This window comes from Nipponia nippon, unplaced genomic scaffold, assembly GCF_047370975.1.
Source record: "Nipponia nippon isolate SJK-2023a ecotype South Korea unplaced genomic scaffold, ASM4737097v1 scaffold_7, whole genome shotgun sequence".
NCBI lineage: Eukaryota > Metazoa > Chordata > Aves > Pelecaniformes > Threskiornithidae > Nipponia > Nipponia nippon.
This window is the reverse complement of record NW_028262391.1, coordinates 54,213,913-54,228,278: the sequence shown is the minus strand read 5'-3', so window position 1 is coordinate 54,228,278 and position 14,366 is coordinate 54,213,913. Positions and strand designations below refer to the sequence as shown.

Below are 14,366 nucleotides of genomic sequence, written 5' to 3'. Positions count from 1 at the left end.
TGTGTGTGTAGGAATGGCAGGCTTTTGTTATCAAGCCACAGCGAGAGCATCTTGCTTTGACACTGAGTCTCATGTACAATTGCAGTAAAGCAGGCAACGTCCTCCGGGAGAGCACTATGTTGCCCACCAGCCTTACTTATTTACCTTGCAGGGAAAGTCTGTAGGTTGTTGTTTGCCAGGTGCAGGATCCGTAGGCTTGGGTGTCCCACCAAGACAGGGATGCATTGATCTGTGAGGTTATTATTGGTCAAGTAAAGCAGCTGCAGCACGCTCAGACTCTCCTCTCCTGTACATGCAGAAGGCAAGGACTCCAGGCTGTTTGCAGATGCATTCAGGTACCTGAGGCTAACCACAGCAAGTGCAAAAATCAGACTTCACATCATCTAAACCACTCCATTAACAGCAGGAAAAGGAGCTATACAAACGCCAGTGTGAAGAGAGCAACAGCATTAGACAGGAGACCAGACAACAGAGTGTAACATCCCTACTCACATTAAGATTTATGAGTCTACTAATGACTTATTAGCTATATAGCACTGCAGATGCACACAGCATTTTGCAGTAAACTACTGAAGAACCTGTGAAGGGGGTAGGGCAATACTGGTAGAAGCAGACTGCACAAACTCTTAGTTAGAGTCTTTAAAAGAAGGGTTGACTCATGTCTGAATAGACAGTTATGAAGGGCTGTTCATTTATAAGGGTCCCTCTCACTGTTCTCCAATGACCTGATGTACTTTCTGCTGTAATATCTCAAAATCTGTATTGTTTCTTTCCTTTGCACCTGAATTTATGCACTACTTTCAAAGACTCTCTTCATGCAGCAACATGATCTTGGAAAGCGTTGCAACTGAAGCTAATTCTTCGGTTGGCTGTTGGGTTAGGCAAGCCTCTGTTTTCCTGTAATTAAACAGTAACATAGACCGATTCCCTCAAATCAGCTTGATGACTTCCCTCGTGGCACCTGAATTACCCCCTCATAAAGCACACGCCTCATTATCTCTTATGCAAATGGCACCTTGCAAGGACAGTCACGAAGATGCCACTATCAACCTTTACAGCTCCAAAGGTTAATGCAGACAAAAGATGCTCGCTACTGCCACTCACTTCAGAGCCTTGACAAAGAGCGATTCCGGGAGTTTCGTCAACAGGTTGTGCTGAAGGTCCAGCACCTCCAGTGGAATGTGTTCTAGAAGAGGTGGAAGGCTCTGCAGACGATTGTGCCCCACCATCAACTTCCGAAGGCTCAAGCTGCTGAGGATCCTAGAAAGACACAGGGTTTTCTGTATCAGCTTGGTTCACTCCTCTTCACATCCAGAGAGTGGGAAAAGGTAGTATTTAATCTGTTATAATTTCACTGTACAGCAGAGAAAAATTAAAATACACCAATCCATAAAAGGTAAGCAATGATGAAGCAGAAACACACACGTGGTAAGGTGCCCAAGTCACTGTGAATGCTTGGAATTGTGTCTACATTTCCCCTCTATGCTACTGCAGATCAGTAACTTGTGACACGAGTCAGTCTGTGCGCCTATGCCTAGCATTGTCTCAAACAGACAAAAAAAAGAGAAGTCACAAAGGATGGATTTAAATACCTGTTTGCACTTGTAGGCAGAAAGAAGTGCTTCCCCTGTGGCAACTTAAATTCAGAGCTTTAACAGGCTGCCTAGCACTCCTGTATTGCTTCCGAGGCTGTTGTCACATTCTCCAGAATTGAGTGTGTATTGAAGGAAAAGGCCTCTATCCCCACAAACTGCAGAGAATTGCTTGCAGGAATTTTGAGAAAGGATATCTGAACACACCTGGACATAGCCTAGAACCACCCTGCCCATTTGGGTGAGGTGATAATTTGGGACTATATTCTGAGAGCCCTGTACAGAACAGCTTCGAAGCATGAAATGCTAAAACTGCATTAGTGCACTGCTCCATGCAGGCCAATGAATTCAGTTTATTTCTGTATGCTGTGGCTTCTCAAAGCTAATTATACTGGGGAAAAAAAGCCATTCAAATGCAGGTACACCAATTCCCTTATTCAAGCTGACTCATCCAGAGCTGGCTTGGGTATCTCCACTCAACACTGCCGCGCATCACTTTGATACAATTCTGTTTTCGGATAACTAAGTGTAAAAGACAACTTCATGGTGAACTATATCCTCTTATGCGAGGCTCTTTAAACTTTAGTCTGCTGGATTAACCTGATCGATGGCTGAAAGTCAACGCTGGCGAAGTTCTAACTGTACACAAGACATATGTACAGTGTTGATGACAAACACACACTGGAAGAGATCCCCAATAGATACAGTAAATTCCAGCACTTAGGAATCTTTAAAAATGCTTAAATTTCTTTTTAGAATATATATTTCGGTGTCTGAATTCTGGAGCTTCTTTTTCCATAACATACTTAAAATTTGGTCTTTTTCATCCATTGGCATGGCTAAAATTATTTTCTAAGTTCTCATTATTGCATCCTTGTTACATCCTTTTCTTGCTTTTGATGTATATAGTCTTGTCTCTGACAACCATTAGAACGTCACTGCTAAGATCACTTCCTATGCCTGCTGCTTTAACTGCTTCAACGAGCTCTCTGCATTTCTTCACTGCAATCCATCCCTGCGTTCAATTTCGACATCGCTTACCCTAGACACTGGGTGTCATTCGTCACAATCGCGCCCCCACCACACACACGTGTTAGGCTATGACCATTTGTGCTTTGCTTCTTGCCATGATATCCCTGGTACCTTGGAGAAGTTGTTATAAATATCTGCAAAATTATCTTAGTTCTTGGCTTCCCTTTACCACATTTCTTGAGAAACTGAAAGGGAAACAGGGAGAAAGGAGATGGCTGATGATATGTTGGGAAAGCTACCTTTGAGATCGGCTCTATCGTATCTCTGTGATATCTCCCTATGAAAGGTAACAGATGGAATCTCTGCAGGGCAATGCAAGGCATATTAGGGCCTCACCTATGACCTGTGTTCACAGACACTATGGTAACACAAATAAATCATAGCAGTGTGTTCTACTTCAGGTGCAAACAGCTGCAGTAGAAGCCAGAAGCATAGGATGAAATTACCTGGCCCCTGTTATTCAAGAAGCTGATTTGGAAGTCAGTTCTTTCCAACATTTGAATACAGAGTATTTTCGACGCTGCACAGAGAAAGTAAGCGGATTACATCTCTGCACAACAAGGAATAAAGCAACTGGAATAGCACTGCTTCTCTTTCCCCAGTCAGCTCACCATAGAAGAAAGCTCAGCTCTGTATAAGAAGGTTTGCTGACCTCGATGGAAGCTCCACAAGGAGGTTGTAGCTCACATCCAAAACTTCCAGTTTCTTTGCTTCACAGGCCCAGTCTGGGACACACTGCAGTTGATTGCTGAGAAAAGCAAGGGGGAAAAGCTAGACACCAGCACTCCATATGGAACATACCCTGTTTGAATGCTGCATGACATTAGTGACAGCCAAACCAAAAACAATTGGCAGAAAATGAACAGCAGTATCTGAGCTAGCCACGTGAAATTTATCTCACGGCTAGCTGTGTAATGCAAACTGAGCTGGTGCATGACTGCTAGAAGGTACTGATGCAAGGCTCTGATGATCAGGCTTTTTGTTTACAGCACTGACATCAGCAGAACAGGCCACCCTACGCTATCCTGCTATCGGGCTTCAACCCAGAACTGAAGCAAAAGGTGATCAGGTCCTCTGGGCATCCTGTCTTAGAGGTCTCACAACGCTGCTCCAAGGGCAGACATAGGCGACAAAGCCAACAGCAGAGATTGCTGGCAGCTACCCTAAATGTTTGCTCCACAGATTCCCACCATTCAGCCCAGTAAGCTGCCACAAGTTCAGTGGTCCCTGCTTGGTTTTTGTTGCTGATTACAGCCTACAGCTGAAGGACAGCCAGTCACCTAGACAGGTCATACTGGTTCAGAGGGGCTTCTGGTCTGGGAAACTTTCATCATTCTTCAGTGCTGGGCTTTCCAGTTCTATTGTGAAGATGGAGTGCCTTCCCTCAATTGCTCTCAACTCTTTCAAAAGCTTAAAAGCTCCAGACAATTTCTGCAGAAAACAGCAAAGGTGTCCAGATGCTTTCTATTCTGTGGTGTATAGTCACTTACTGAGAGAGTTCTAGACATGTCAGTTGACCAGGAACCGGGTAAATATTGACAGCTGTCAGACCTGATGAAGTAAAGCAAATAATTATGATTGCAGAGCTTCAGAGGGTAAACAGCACAGAGAAGCAGACAGACTAGCTAGCAAGTGAGACTCGTAGTCTTACTTTATCGATACTCAAGGTCTCTACTCATCCTTTCCAAGACAGAGTTCACACTTCATACATCTGCCATGTGGCACTACAGCTTCTCACTATCCCATTTCTCCATCTGCCATGTGGGGTACCAGAACAAGGGAGAACTGTACTTTTTGTGTGTGAACTCCCAAACAGATCTCACTGGAAGACGAATCCCTTGGACAGTAACTCAACACCACAACCTCCCCCTGTTACAGTCTGTGCACATACATGTATATGTGATTCCTAGGAGCTGACCCCAGAAGACCGATCGCATACAGTCTCACTACTGTAACATCAGTGTAAGTATTTTTTTGTGGGGGTGAGGGCAAAGGGACGTTTTCCTTTGTTTCCAGGGCTTGAAGGAAGAAGGCAGGTGAAGAAGGCAAAGAAAGAGACATACAGTTGCTGTTGGCATAGAGGGCCCGAAGAGAGAAGCCACTCAGCATCAACTCTTTCAGCTTATTCCGCTCGCAGTGCAGCTGCTCCAGGCTGCCCAAGGAACTCAGATCCAGATGTGTCATCTGATTGTCTCGTAAATCCATGTAAGTCACAGATTTGTTCCCCTCCAGAGTGTCACCTGTTGCTCTCTTCAGGTTGTTCAGCCTAAACACTCAGAAATAACAGTTACAGAGTCAGAAAATAGGACACTGAACACTGGACGTCAGTAAGAAGAGAGAAGAAAGAAGAGGAAAGGAGGAGTTCTGGTGAAGGCTAATGCCAAAGGTGAGCACAGTGAAATGTGTGAGGAGCAATGGTGGATTTCAGGCAGTGAATACAAAGAAAAACGTTTCCTCTGTCTGCACTGCTATGTGCAGTGCAGTCTGCACTATGCTATGTATATCTTACTCATTCCCCGATGTTTAAGAGATTCTGAAGACCAGTCTAGAAATCAGAAGCCAGGCCAAGGGACAGCTACTTTGCGCTGACACAGGAAGCTAATGCAGAGACTAGATACTAGACTGCTTTGCCACAGACAAAAAGTTCTTTGTCCCTTTCTGAGAGCTCTGCAGTTGGCAGCCTGGAGAGTCAGGATCGCGTCTTGGGGGGGAGGCAGAAACGGGTAGGAGAGATCAAAGAGCTACCAAAGCTCATGGTAACAGCATATCAAAAGAGAAAACTAGAGGACTGAGTCACATTTGGTGGCTTCAGGCATTGCTCAGTTAACCATGTTTCTCTAAGTGAATGCTGCACACACTCAGAAACAGAACTAGAAGTTACACAGCTCCTCTGCTGTAAATGGAAAGTAGAAATCTGGTTTATATACATATGCAGGTTTCCCCCCCTTACCTCAGGTCCACACTTTTGATGTGACTCATACGGTTCAGCACTGCAAGGTCCAGGGTCTCCAGCAAGTTCCCTGCCAGGGCTAGTTTGTCTAGGGTGACGAGTTTCTCACAAATTGCTGGCAGTTCACAGAAGTTATTGAAGGAAAGCCCAAGACAGCTGAGCTGTTGCAGGCTTCCCAGTTCTTCTGGTAAGGACGTGAGGAAATTCCCATCAAGCCAGAAGGTCTGGAGACTGCAGCAGTGAAAAAGAGAAAGAAAATAATTCAGCAAAGAGTAGTGAACATCGCATTTAGCATTTTCAGTGAACTTCCTCATATAGATAGCTGGTCTCAGTGTGGTTGTTTTTTTACAGGTACCTAACAGCTAATTTTATTCTTAGACACATAAAATTACTGGAGTACTTCTGTTACGCATGTAATAGGCTTGGAACTGCATGTATGCAATACCAAATAGTTCCTAAACTATTATGGAGGTAAACTTCCAGTTGTGCCAAAGACTGCAAGTTAACGTAAGCAAAATACAAATCAGTACTTATGTTGTAAATGAAAGATATTTACTTAATCACTTGGTTTTCTACAAATTAAGAACTCCTCACTTAGTATGCTGGACAATCTTTAAAAGACCTATGACAAACTAAAACCAAAAACGACAGCAGTAACAGTACAGACCTGTCTCATAAGAAACAATAAAAATCAACTGTGCCACCATCCAATCGCTGGAATCTCTTATCACTATTATGGCACTTATTCACATCTACGGCACTTACGGCACAGTTTAATCACAATTCCTACCACCCTAATGCACTGGTAACAGATTTTTACATTCTAGTTGTCCTTTCAGACACTCAGAAAAGAATAGGGTAGCTTTCTGTTGCAAGATGAATTGTTTTAAAGTTTGCATGGCTTTTGAGACTCAAATCCCCCAAATACAATTCCCTCATGATGATTATGTTCCAACAAATAACTTTCTGAACAGTGTTTAGCAGTGGTAGAAATGCAATCTGGGACCATAAAAAGTTCTTATGAATAAAGGCTCAAGGGGTCATGAAGATGACTGGACCCGTAACTAAGCTGTAAACCTCTGAAAGCTGTAAGCCTGCATTCAGCTTTTTCCTCACAGTTTGCATGTGGCTAGAAGATCACTCTGGAAATGACTTGCTTACATCCAATGTAGCTGCAGATACTCCTTTTTTAAAGATATAAGCTGGTGGGAGAGCAGGCCACAATGAACCAATAGCTCAATACCAATGTCTTATCTAAACAAACGCAGTAATAGTTTTGCAATTAACTTTACCTAAGCTTAAGCTTTTTGCATTCTGGGTAGCTACTGGGGAAAATGGAGGAGGCTTTTCCTTCAGCAAACAATGTAAGACGAAATTTTCAGAGGTGATTGCCCGAGTATTTCCATGTTAAAATCCTCTTTCTAACATAAAAAGCAACCAATTCTGTAGAAAGCTATCAAAACATACTAGTGCTGACAAAAATCACTATACCTCTGTGAGGTTACCACAGAAAAGTTTTATACAATAAATTAAAACTGTAATAGAAACTGCATCAGTATTGCAAATATTAAACACAAATAATAAACAGAAATTCATAAAGTCACACACCTGTGCAACTGCAGAAAAATGCGCATCAACTTATTTGAGAAACAATACAATTGTTTTCAGACAATGCTTCAACTGCATCATGTTTCCTCATCTTTTCTGCATCAGCAGCTACAATGTTTTAACAGTAGTGATTGAGGAATTGCACCTGAGACTGTCTCTCACCCTATAAGGTACCCTTATACTTTAAAACTGCATGCAGTTAAGAAATCTGCAATCCCTTTTGTGTAAGACATTTATGAATGCTGCAGCAATATAACCAGCACGCTCTTGCTTGTATAAGTAAGGTCCACAGGCTAGGCCTTAGAATTTGAGAGGCATGTATATTTTTCCGTAGTTCTACAAAGCCTAGCTGATCTCCGTAGGTGTTTCACTGTACTAATCTGCAGCTTCTGGAAATGGCCCTGACAGCATAATATTTAGAAACTTGTAACTGTTTTTATGTAAACATAATAATATTTATGTTTAACCAATAAGGCCCCGCCATAATAGTAGTTTAAAAAAATTTAGAAGAGAATGTAGGAAGGAAACAACAAGAAAGCAGGCAAGGGAATGCAAGATGGCAGCATATGCAAAGAGAACAAGATGCATTCAAATTTATATAAAAATTGGACATAAACCCGCAAGAAATCATACAAGTCACCCCAAAGTAAAAAAAAAAAACACCAAACAAACCAAAAAACAACTCCCCAAAACACACACCCCACAGAGACCATAAAAAGCTTCAAGTTTATTAAACTTTAAGTGAGAGTACATTCATATGGCTTAGAAGCCTTCACGTTTACTCTAGTTCAGCAAGGTGGCGCCTGCGATTCAAGGCATCAGAACTGACTGTTAAGTGTCTTCCTAGGCCACTCCAAAATAGACAAAATCCATTAATCTTCTCTATTAGAAAACTGATTTACACTAATACATTTTACATAGCTAGTAGAATAGGCAGGAAGTCACAAATGATGAATGATAACTTGCTATATACCAGTGACTTAAAATGGCAACTGTATAAACCCACTGCGATATCTTCATTTTCAAGGAAAAACAAACCTTATTGGACCATCTTGGTTCTCGACCTTCTGCTGGAATAAAATCCATCATTCAGCCTTCATGGGCAGAACAGGCTGCCCCAGCACTCAAACTTTCCTGTGCAGTACCTTCACATCAGCCATGCTCAACCGAAGCACCGAGGACGTTTATGACCACAGATGAAAAGAATACTCACTTCAACAGTTTGCCAATCTGGCTTGGCAAGTAACGAAGTCCATTACAGGAAATATTAAGCTCTGTCAGAGTAGCGATCTCGCACAGCGACACAGGAAACTCTCCCAGTCTATTATGAGACAGGTTCAGGCTCTTCAACTGAGAAAACCTATTGGCAAGAATAGTAGTTAATTCACAGACCTCCACGGTCTCAAAGCAAGAACACACAACACCAGTCATAAAGAATTTTTAAGTCTTTGCACACTGGTGCAAAGTCAGCTCACTCATTATGGGAGTTTCTGCACAAATTTGGTTTTAAGTCACCGATACTTTGTATCTCAGTGGTAATGCTGAAAGTGATCAAATAGCATGGTTTTACTGCAGAAACTGGCAACAACCTTCTACCCTGATCTCTGACAGGCTTCCTCCTAGTGACTGTTACTAAGATTAAGGAGACTAAAAATACTCAGTTAAAAAAATTTACCTTCAAAGAATTATTTAGAGTAACAGTTTACAATTATGCTGCTTCGGAAAACAGGAGCTGAAAACATTAACTGAACTATCCTGAGAATAAAACAGAAGAGGGGAATACCCTTTTCAAGCTAGGCACAACAGAAGGCCGAGCAGAGCTGTAAAAGGGAAAACCAGGAAAGCGCTGACTTCACGCTGGGAAGCCCCAAGAGCTGCACCCAGAGGTCCTTGGAAGAGACTCCATGTCTGAAGTGCCACTTGCACGGCAGAGTGTACCGTAAGCACAGTCATGGAAGTACCGACGCAGCCCTCACAGTCACTACGGTCCCACCTGTGCTTAATAGATGGTTGCCTACTCCAGCTCCTTCTGTCACTGGGCTAGGTCCAAACAGAGAGAAGAAATGGAGCACGGGCTGGGGTAATACGCAACAGGTTCTTCTCAAAGAGTTCTTACCTCTTTCTACAGGAAACAAAAGTATTTTTTCCCCAAATAATAACCTCCCCATCCCAAACTGGAACCATCAGAAATTAATGCAGTGGGGAAATGAATATCATGCTTTTATGAGACAATTGCCAATCTGATGTAACGTACTGGAGAAGTATTTCTTGGAAACATACAGTTCATTCATCTGCTCCACCTACCGTACTTTTTGCTAGACAATGGCGAGTAGCTCCTATTTTGAAGCAAATGTTTTAATATAGGTAACAAACCCAAAGTTAATTAGCTTGAGGGAGAATGTTTCCACTAGCTTGAGATGTCTTGAGGTACAAGACTGAAAGGTTTTGAAATTTTTTCTTCTTTATAGCGACTTCTTTTTCAGATTCAGAATACTTGGAATGATCTGTGTAGGAACTATGAATTATATTTCTCCATTTTGCTTTACAAGCTTTGGGGGTGGTGGTGGTGTTTTTTTTTTTTTAAAGAGGAAGCATACCTGAAACTTGGACATGGGTTGTTTGCTTTGAGAAAGCACCCTGGCATATAAATAGGGGCATAGGCATTTTATGTTTGCTGCAGCCACAAACAGACTCTCTTGTAATGCAACTGAAAGCCAAAGAGAAAGATGCTGTATTGGTGACAGCCTTCCTAAAGGGAACATATTGTATGATGCAAAGATCTAACAATGATACAAAAATCAGAAACTTGCACACAGAACTTCACAACAATAATGGAAAAGAAGGAAACGATGAGGATAAACCTGCAGATCTGAACTTTCTCATTAACTGGTTCAACTTTAAGAGATTTAGGACAGATCACAGTTCTCAGGTTTTGGAATCAGAAAACTCTTTAATGAAACTGCTTTCTCTGGAGTTCTATAATGGCTTTTTCTATGGCACCTGACCTTAACACCAAGCAGCTCTTTCTCTGTCATTAGCAGAGTGCGGTGAGAAGCTGCCCCGAGAGGCACGGCATTAAACGCAGCAGCATAACCAATTTTTAGAATTCATCCCTCTGCAGCAATATCAAAGCAAACACAAAAGGGGCATAAAAGTTTCCAAAAGCGGGAGGGAAACTGGTACATGACACAGCTTGGTCTGAGACTCCTCAAGCAGACTGTCGTACGCAATGGGGAGGACAATACTCAAAAGCCTTCTGAGTTCCCCTTCCGTTCCTTCGCCTTTGCCCCAGTAGTCTCAAGCAGTAGGGATGCAGGAATAGAATGCAAATCCAACTCTCATTCAAGTTGTATACATGAACCATGTATTATAGGGAATAAGGATCTTGAAATCATTACGGCTCCTCAAGTTTTGGTCTGTGCTCTCACAGGGCATATTGAGATTACAGCAAAGAGGTATGGAAACACAGCAGCAAATCCTCAATGGGATGACCATCCTCTGTTCAGCAGCCCAAACCGGTGCCGGCCTGAAATATTCCCAATTTAACGCAACATCCTGCTCTGCTGCCAAAGCATCGCAGTACAACTCTGTATCAACTAGCTAGAGTGGCGATAACAGACACGCGTATGTATACATATGTGTGTGCACGCACACACTGATCAACGAAGATCAGACTGGATAATGTTTTCCAGAAAAGGGAGATACTTGAAACGCAGTACGTTACATAAAAAATAAGCTAGGAGATGTAACAAAACAGGTGGGGTTATTTAATTTCCTTTGCTTAACATTTCCCTTTTAGTTAATTATTTTTGTTCCATTATTATAGTTATAGCTAATTAGACTCCTAGAGCTTCAAAGATTTCCTCAGAGGAAGAGATCTGATCGTTGCAAAAAATTCTGGTGTTCGGAACTGTCAGTCTCTAGGCACTGATAATACCTACTGCAAGGGAGCAAGTTTCTTCATTCGGGGCTGTGACCTGATAAACATCCTAAAAACCTGAGAAAGAAAATCTTTTCAAAAGGCAACGAGCAGCCTTATGTGGGCTACCTAATGCTACCTGTTTATTCAAGATTGTGTGAAGTGAGGGCTTCTTTTATGGCTTTTGTTTGTTTGAGGATTTCAGCTTCATCAGACATAGTGACTGCCAGGAAAAGAGTCGAGTTTCTGACATGTCAGATCTCTTGTTGATTACATGCAAGGTCAAAAGAAATTTCAAGCCCTTTTGGTGATCCTGTGAACCAAGGATACCGCATTTTAGAAAATAAAGTTCTGATACGGTTTTCAACATCATACAATGTATTTGAAGAGAGAAGTAGAAAGCAAAATCTTGAATTATTTTAAGTAGCTTTTCCAGTAACAGAATCTATTACAATTCAGCAGTCAGAAAACATTTAAACAAGTTTGGAATTAAAACAAAACCAGACTACAATCTGGCTCTCAATGAAACTGCAAAGAATTCCCACAGATGAGAATTTTTTTTTCCCTGTATACCCTCATGGATACCTAGGTATCTCATTACTCTGTAGGAATAAAAATGAAATAACCTGGTAATAGGTCCCTAGAGATAAACAAAACAAAAGTACAACAAAAAAACCCAACCCAAACAAAAAACCTGCACTTCTGCAAAGTTTCTCCAAATGCATTTTTCTTAAGGCACAATGTGTTCCAAACACAGAGACATTTGACAATATTACTACAGGCTTCCTAATGGCTTTTGAAATTCATAGAGCGACTCCTTGAATTCTTTTTAGCATGGCTAGAGTAGATATCAACAGACTAATCTTCCTCTAGATCTTTATGGTCTTCAGGAATTAATTTGAAAATATTTTTGTAAGACTCCTTCGCTTACCTAAGATGACTACGTCATGCTTTCATACCATGACACAACTGCTACTCTCTTAAAAGCACATCATGACAAGTTCCCAAAGCAAAGCTGGAGTCTCACAGGCCCTCTGCCAACTCCGAGTGCACATGAACATTAAGAACTTACCAAAACAGGCTCTTTCAGATCTGCACTTCTTCCTACAAACACGTACCCACAACAGCAGCATTATGCTTTCCCTCACCTTTTATTTTATACCCCAAAATGTTCTCTGTTTAGCAAGCAGCCTCATATTGCCCCACAAGGCTCATCTCAGATCAAACTTAGCACAAAGAATCTGCAGAAGGGAGTTAATGAATACTGTAAATTGTTGGAAGCTTATGCCTGCCTGAGCTGTTCAGTTCTGCCTCCTAGCCCCCTCATTTGTTAAAGCTTCCTGAAGATCAATCTTTTTACCACCACACAAGAATGGGCAATGCACTCCCCCTCCTCTTCATCCCTGGATGCACATGTCAAGAACTCCAAATGCAGAAAAAAATAATTCTTTGCAGACCTGCAAAGAGAGTCAAGACTCCCTGCTCCACTTGATCTCATAAAATTGTGTCGTAGGTTGAGGTAGATGATGTCTTGACTGTAGAAGAGGTGCTCCGGTACTTCCTCAAGGCTGTAGCATGAAAGATCAACCATGCTAAGTCGCATAGACACAACCTGAAAAGAAGGAGGAAGAGCTGCAGCTGTGCAACAATTTTTTCTCTGGAAGTCTAATGGAAGGCCAACGAATGCAAGCAGTAAACAATCTGCAAGAACATGAAAGAACCGCCTTGTACCCACCAGGTAGAGTCCATGCAGGAAACTGAGTCCACGGAATATGAATTTATGCCATTTGCTACTATTGTTTCTGCAAGCCCCCTGACAAGGATGCATATCTGGATACCAACTAGGACACACAGAAAGCCCTGCTCTGTATGTGCAACAGGCGCTGCCTAAAAGCTAGACCATAAGAGAGCGAACTTAATAGAGAAAACCATATCTTTGGCAGAGGAAACTCTGCTGAGAAAGCATAATCTGAGTGCCTTCCACAGATGCAAGCAGCAACAGGAAGCAGTTGACTTTCCAGTTCAGGCCTTTAAGGTTTACAGAACCTCTGCCTAGCTACTTCTTCCAACTTCCTTTTGTTAGCTTGTTCAGGGTACAATATTGGAAACATAACCTGTTATGATGAAAAGGCTTCATAAATTATGGTTTTGTAACATTTCATAAAGTCAGATCTCCTTTCATTAGGTATGCTTTGTTTCGAGGTCTTTGGTGCTTCATTCCAGATTTTATGACCTGCTTTATCCTGAACTCATTTCATATTTCATAGTATTTTATATATATATATATATATATGAGGTCAAAGTGTGGCTCAGCATTAAGCTATCGCCATGCAGTTTTACTTCAACGTGGAATAAGAAAGCAGCTCTGAACAAACTACACTTCCCTTGCTAACCTATGATCTCTGTGTTAACTCAAACCTATCAGGGTAGCCCCATGCCAGCCCAGGTCACAGTTCAGGCAGATTCACGTATGGCAACAGGTGCAATTTATAGGTTTCTATGGCTGTAACAGTGACTAGTGACCTGTAATTAGCTACTTTCAATAGCTGCCGCGGGGGTGAAAACATGCAGAACTACTATTCAACATTATTGCACAGGCACAGAGAGAAGAGAAGGCTAAAAGAAAATCTCTGTAGTCCTGAGCATGTAAGAAATGAAGAAAGCTGGAAAGTGTCCCAGGTACTTTCTTCAGCATCATGGCGTCACCTCTGCCTGCATACCGAGCCTGCATCAGAAAACCCTTCTTACCCCGTACCCACCACCCGAACTACTGCAGCCTCCAGGGCCTCACCGTGGATGCCTGTCGGTGCCACCGCTGGCACTCCGCCAGCGTTTCAAAGGAAACATGGTATGTTTGAGCTTGTGCTCCAGCAGATGTGAAAGCAAGCGTGTACTGCCGACGTTTCATCTCTTCCACCTGCAAAGGGAGAATTGGAAACAAAACAATCTGCCTGAACTCCAGCAATTACAAAGGATCTGAAGTCTAGGGTGAGGTATTACCGACTATCAGTAACATTACATTTTGCTGAAAACATAGTTGTAAAGTTATTGGAGAGAAATACAGAAGTAAATCATAGCATAGTTTGGGATGGAAGGGACCTTTAAAGGCCACCTAGTCCAACCCCCTGCCATGAGCAGGGACATCTTCAGCCAGATCAGGTTGCTCAGAGCCCCATCCAACCTGGCCTTGAATGTTTCCAGGGGTGGGGCATCCACCGCCTCTCTGGGCAACCTGTGTGTGTGTTTCACCGCCCTCATTGTAAAA

At 42.2% G+C, this 14,366-nt stretch overlaps 1 protein-coding gene across 3 annotated transcripts in view; it reads right to left on the bottom strand.

Annotated features, from left to right (window-relative positions):
• PHLPP2 (PH domain and leucine rich repeat protein phosphatase 2) overlaps positions 1–14,366 on the bottom strand; it is a 41,427-nt gene that overhangs the window by 11,643 nt on the left and 15,418 nt on the right. For all 3 annotated transcript variants that reach the window (XM_087740901.1, XM_087740902.1, XM_087740903.1), the window contains 9 exons: positions 13,893–14,018; positions 12,559–12,713; positions 8,396–8,542; positions 5,575–5,805; positions 4,688–4,890; positions 4,115–4,175; positions 3,277–3,372; positions 1,105–1,260; positions 145–345 (listed from right to left, as the gene is read on the bottom strand). In XM_087740901.1, coding sequence (XP_087597027.1) covers positions 145–345; positions 1,105–1,260; positions 3,277–3,372; positions 4,115–4,175; positions 4,688–4,890; positions 5,575–5,805; positions 8,396–8,542; positions 12,559–12,713; positions 13,893–14,018 — 1,376 coding nt within the window. The remainder of the gene's footprint in view (positions 1–144; positions 346–1,104; positions 1,261–3,276; positions 3,373–4,114; positions 4,176–4,687; positions 4,891–5,574; positions 5,806–8,395; positions 8,543–12,558; positions 12,714–13,892; positions 14,019–14,366) is intronic.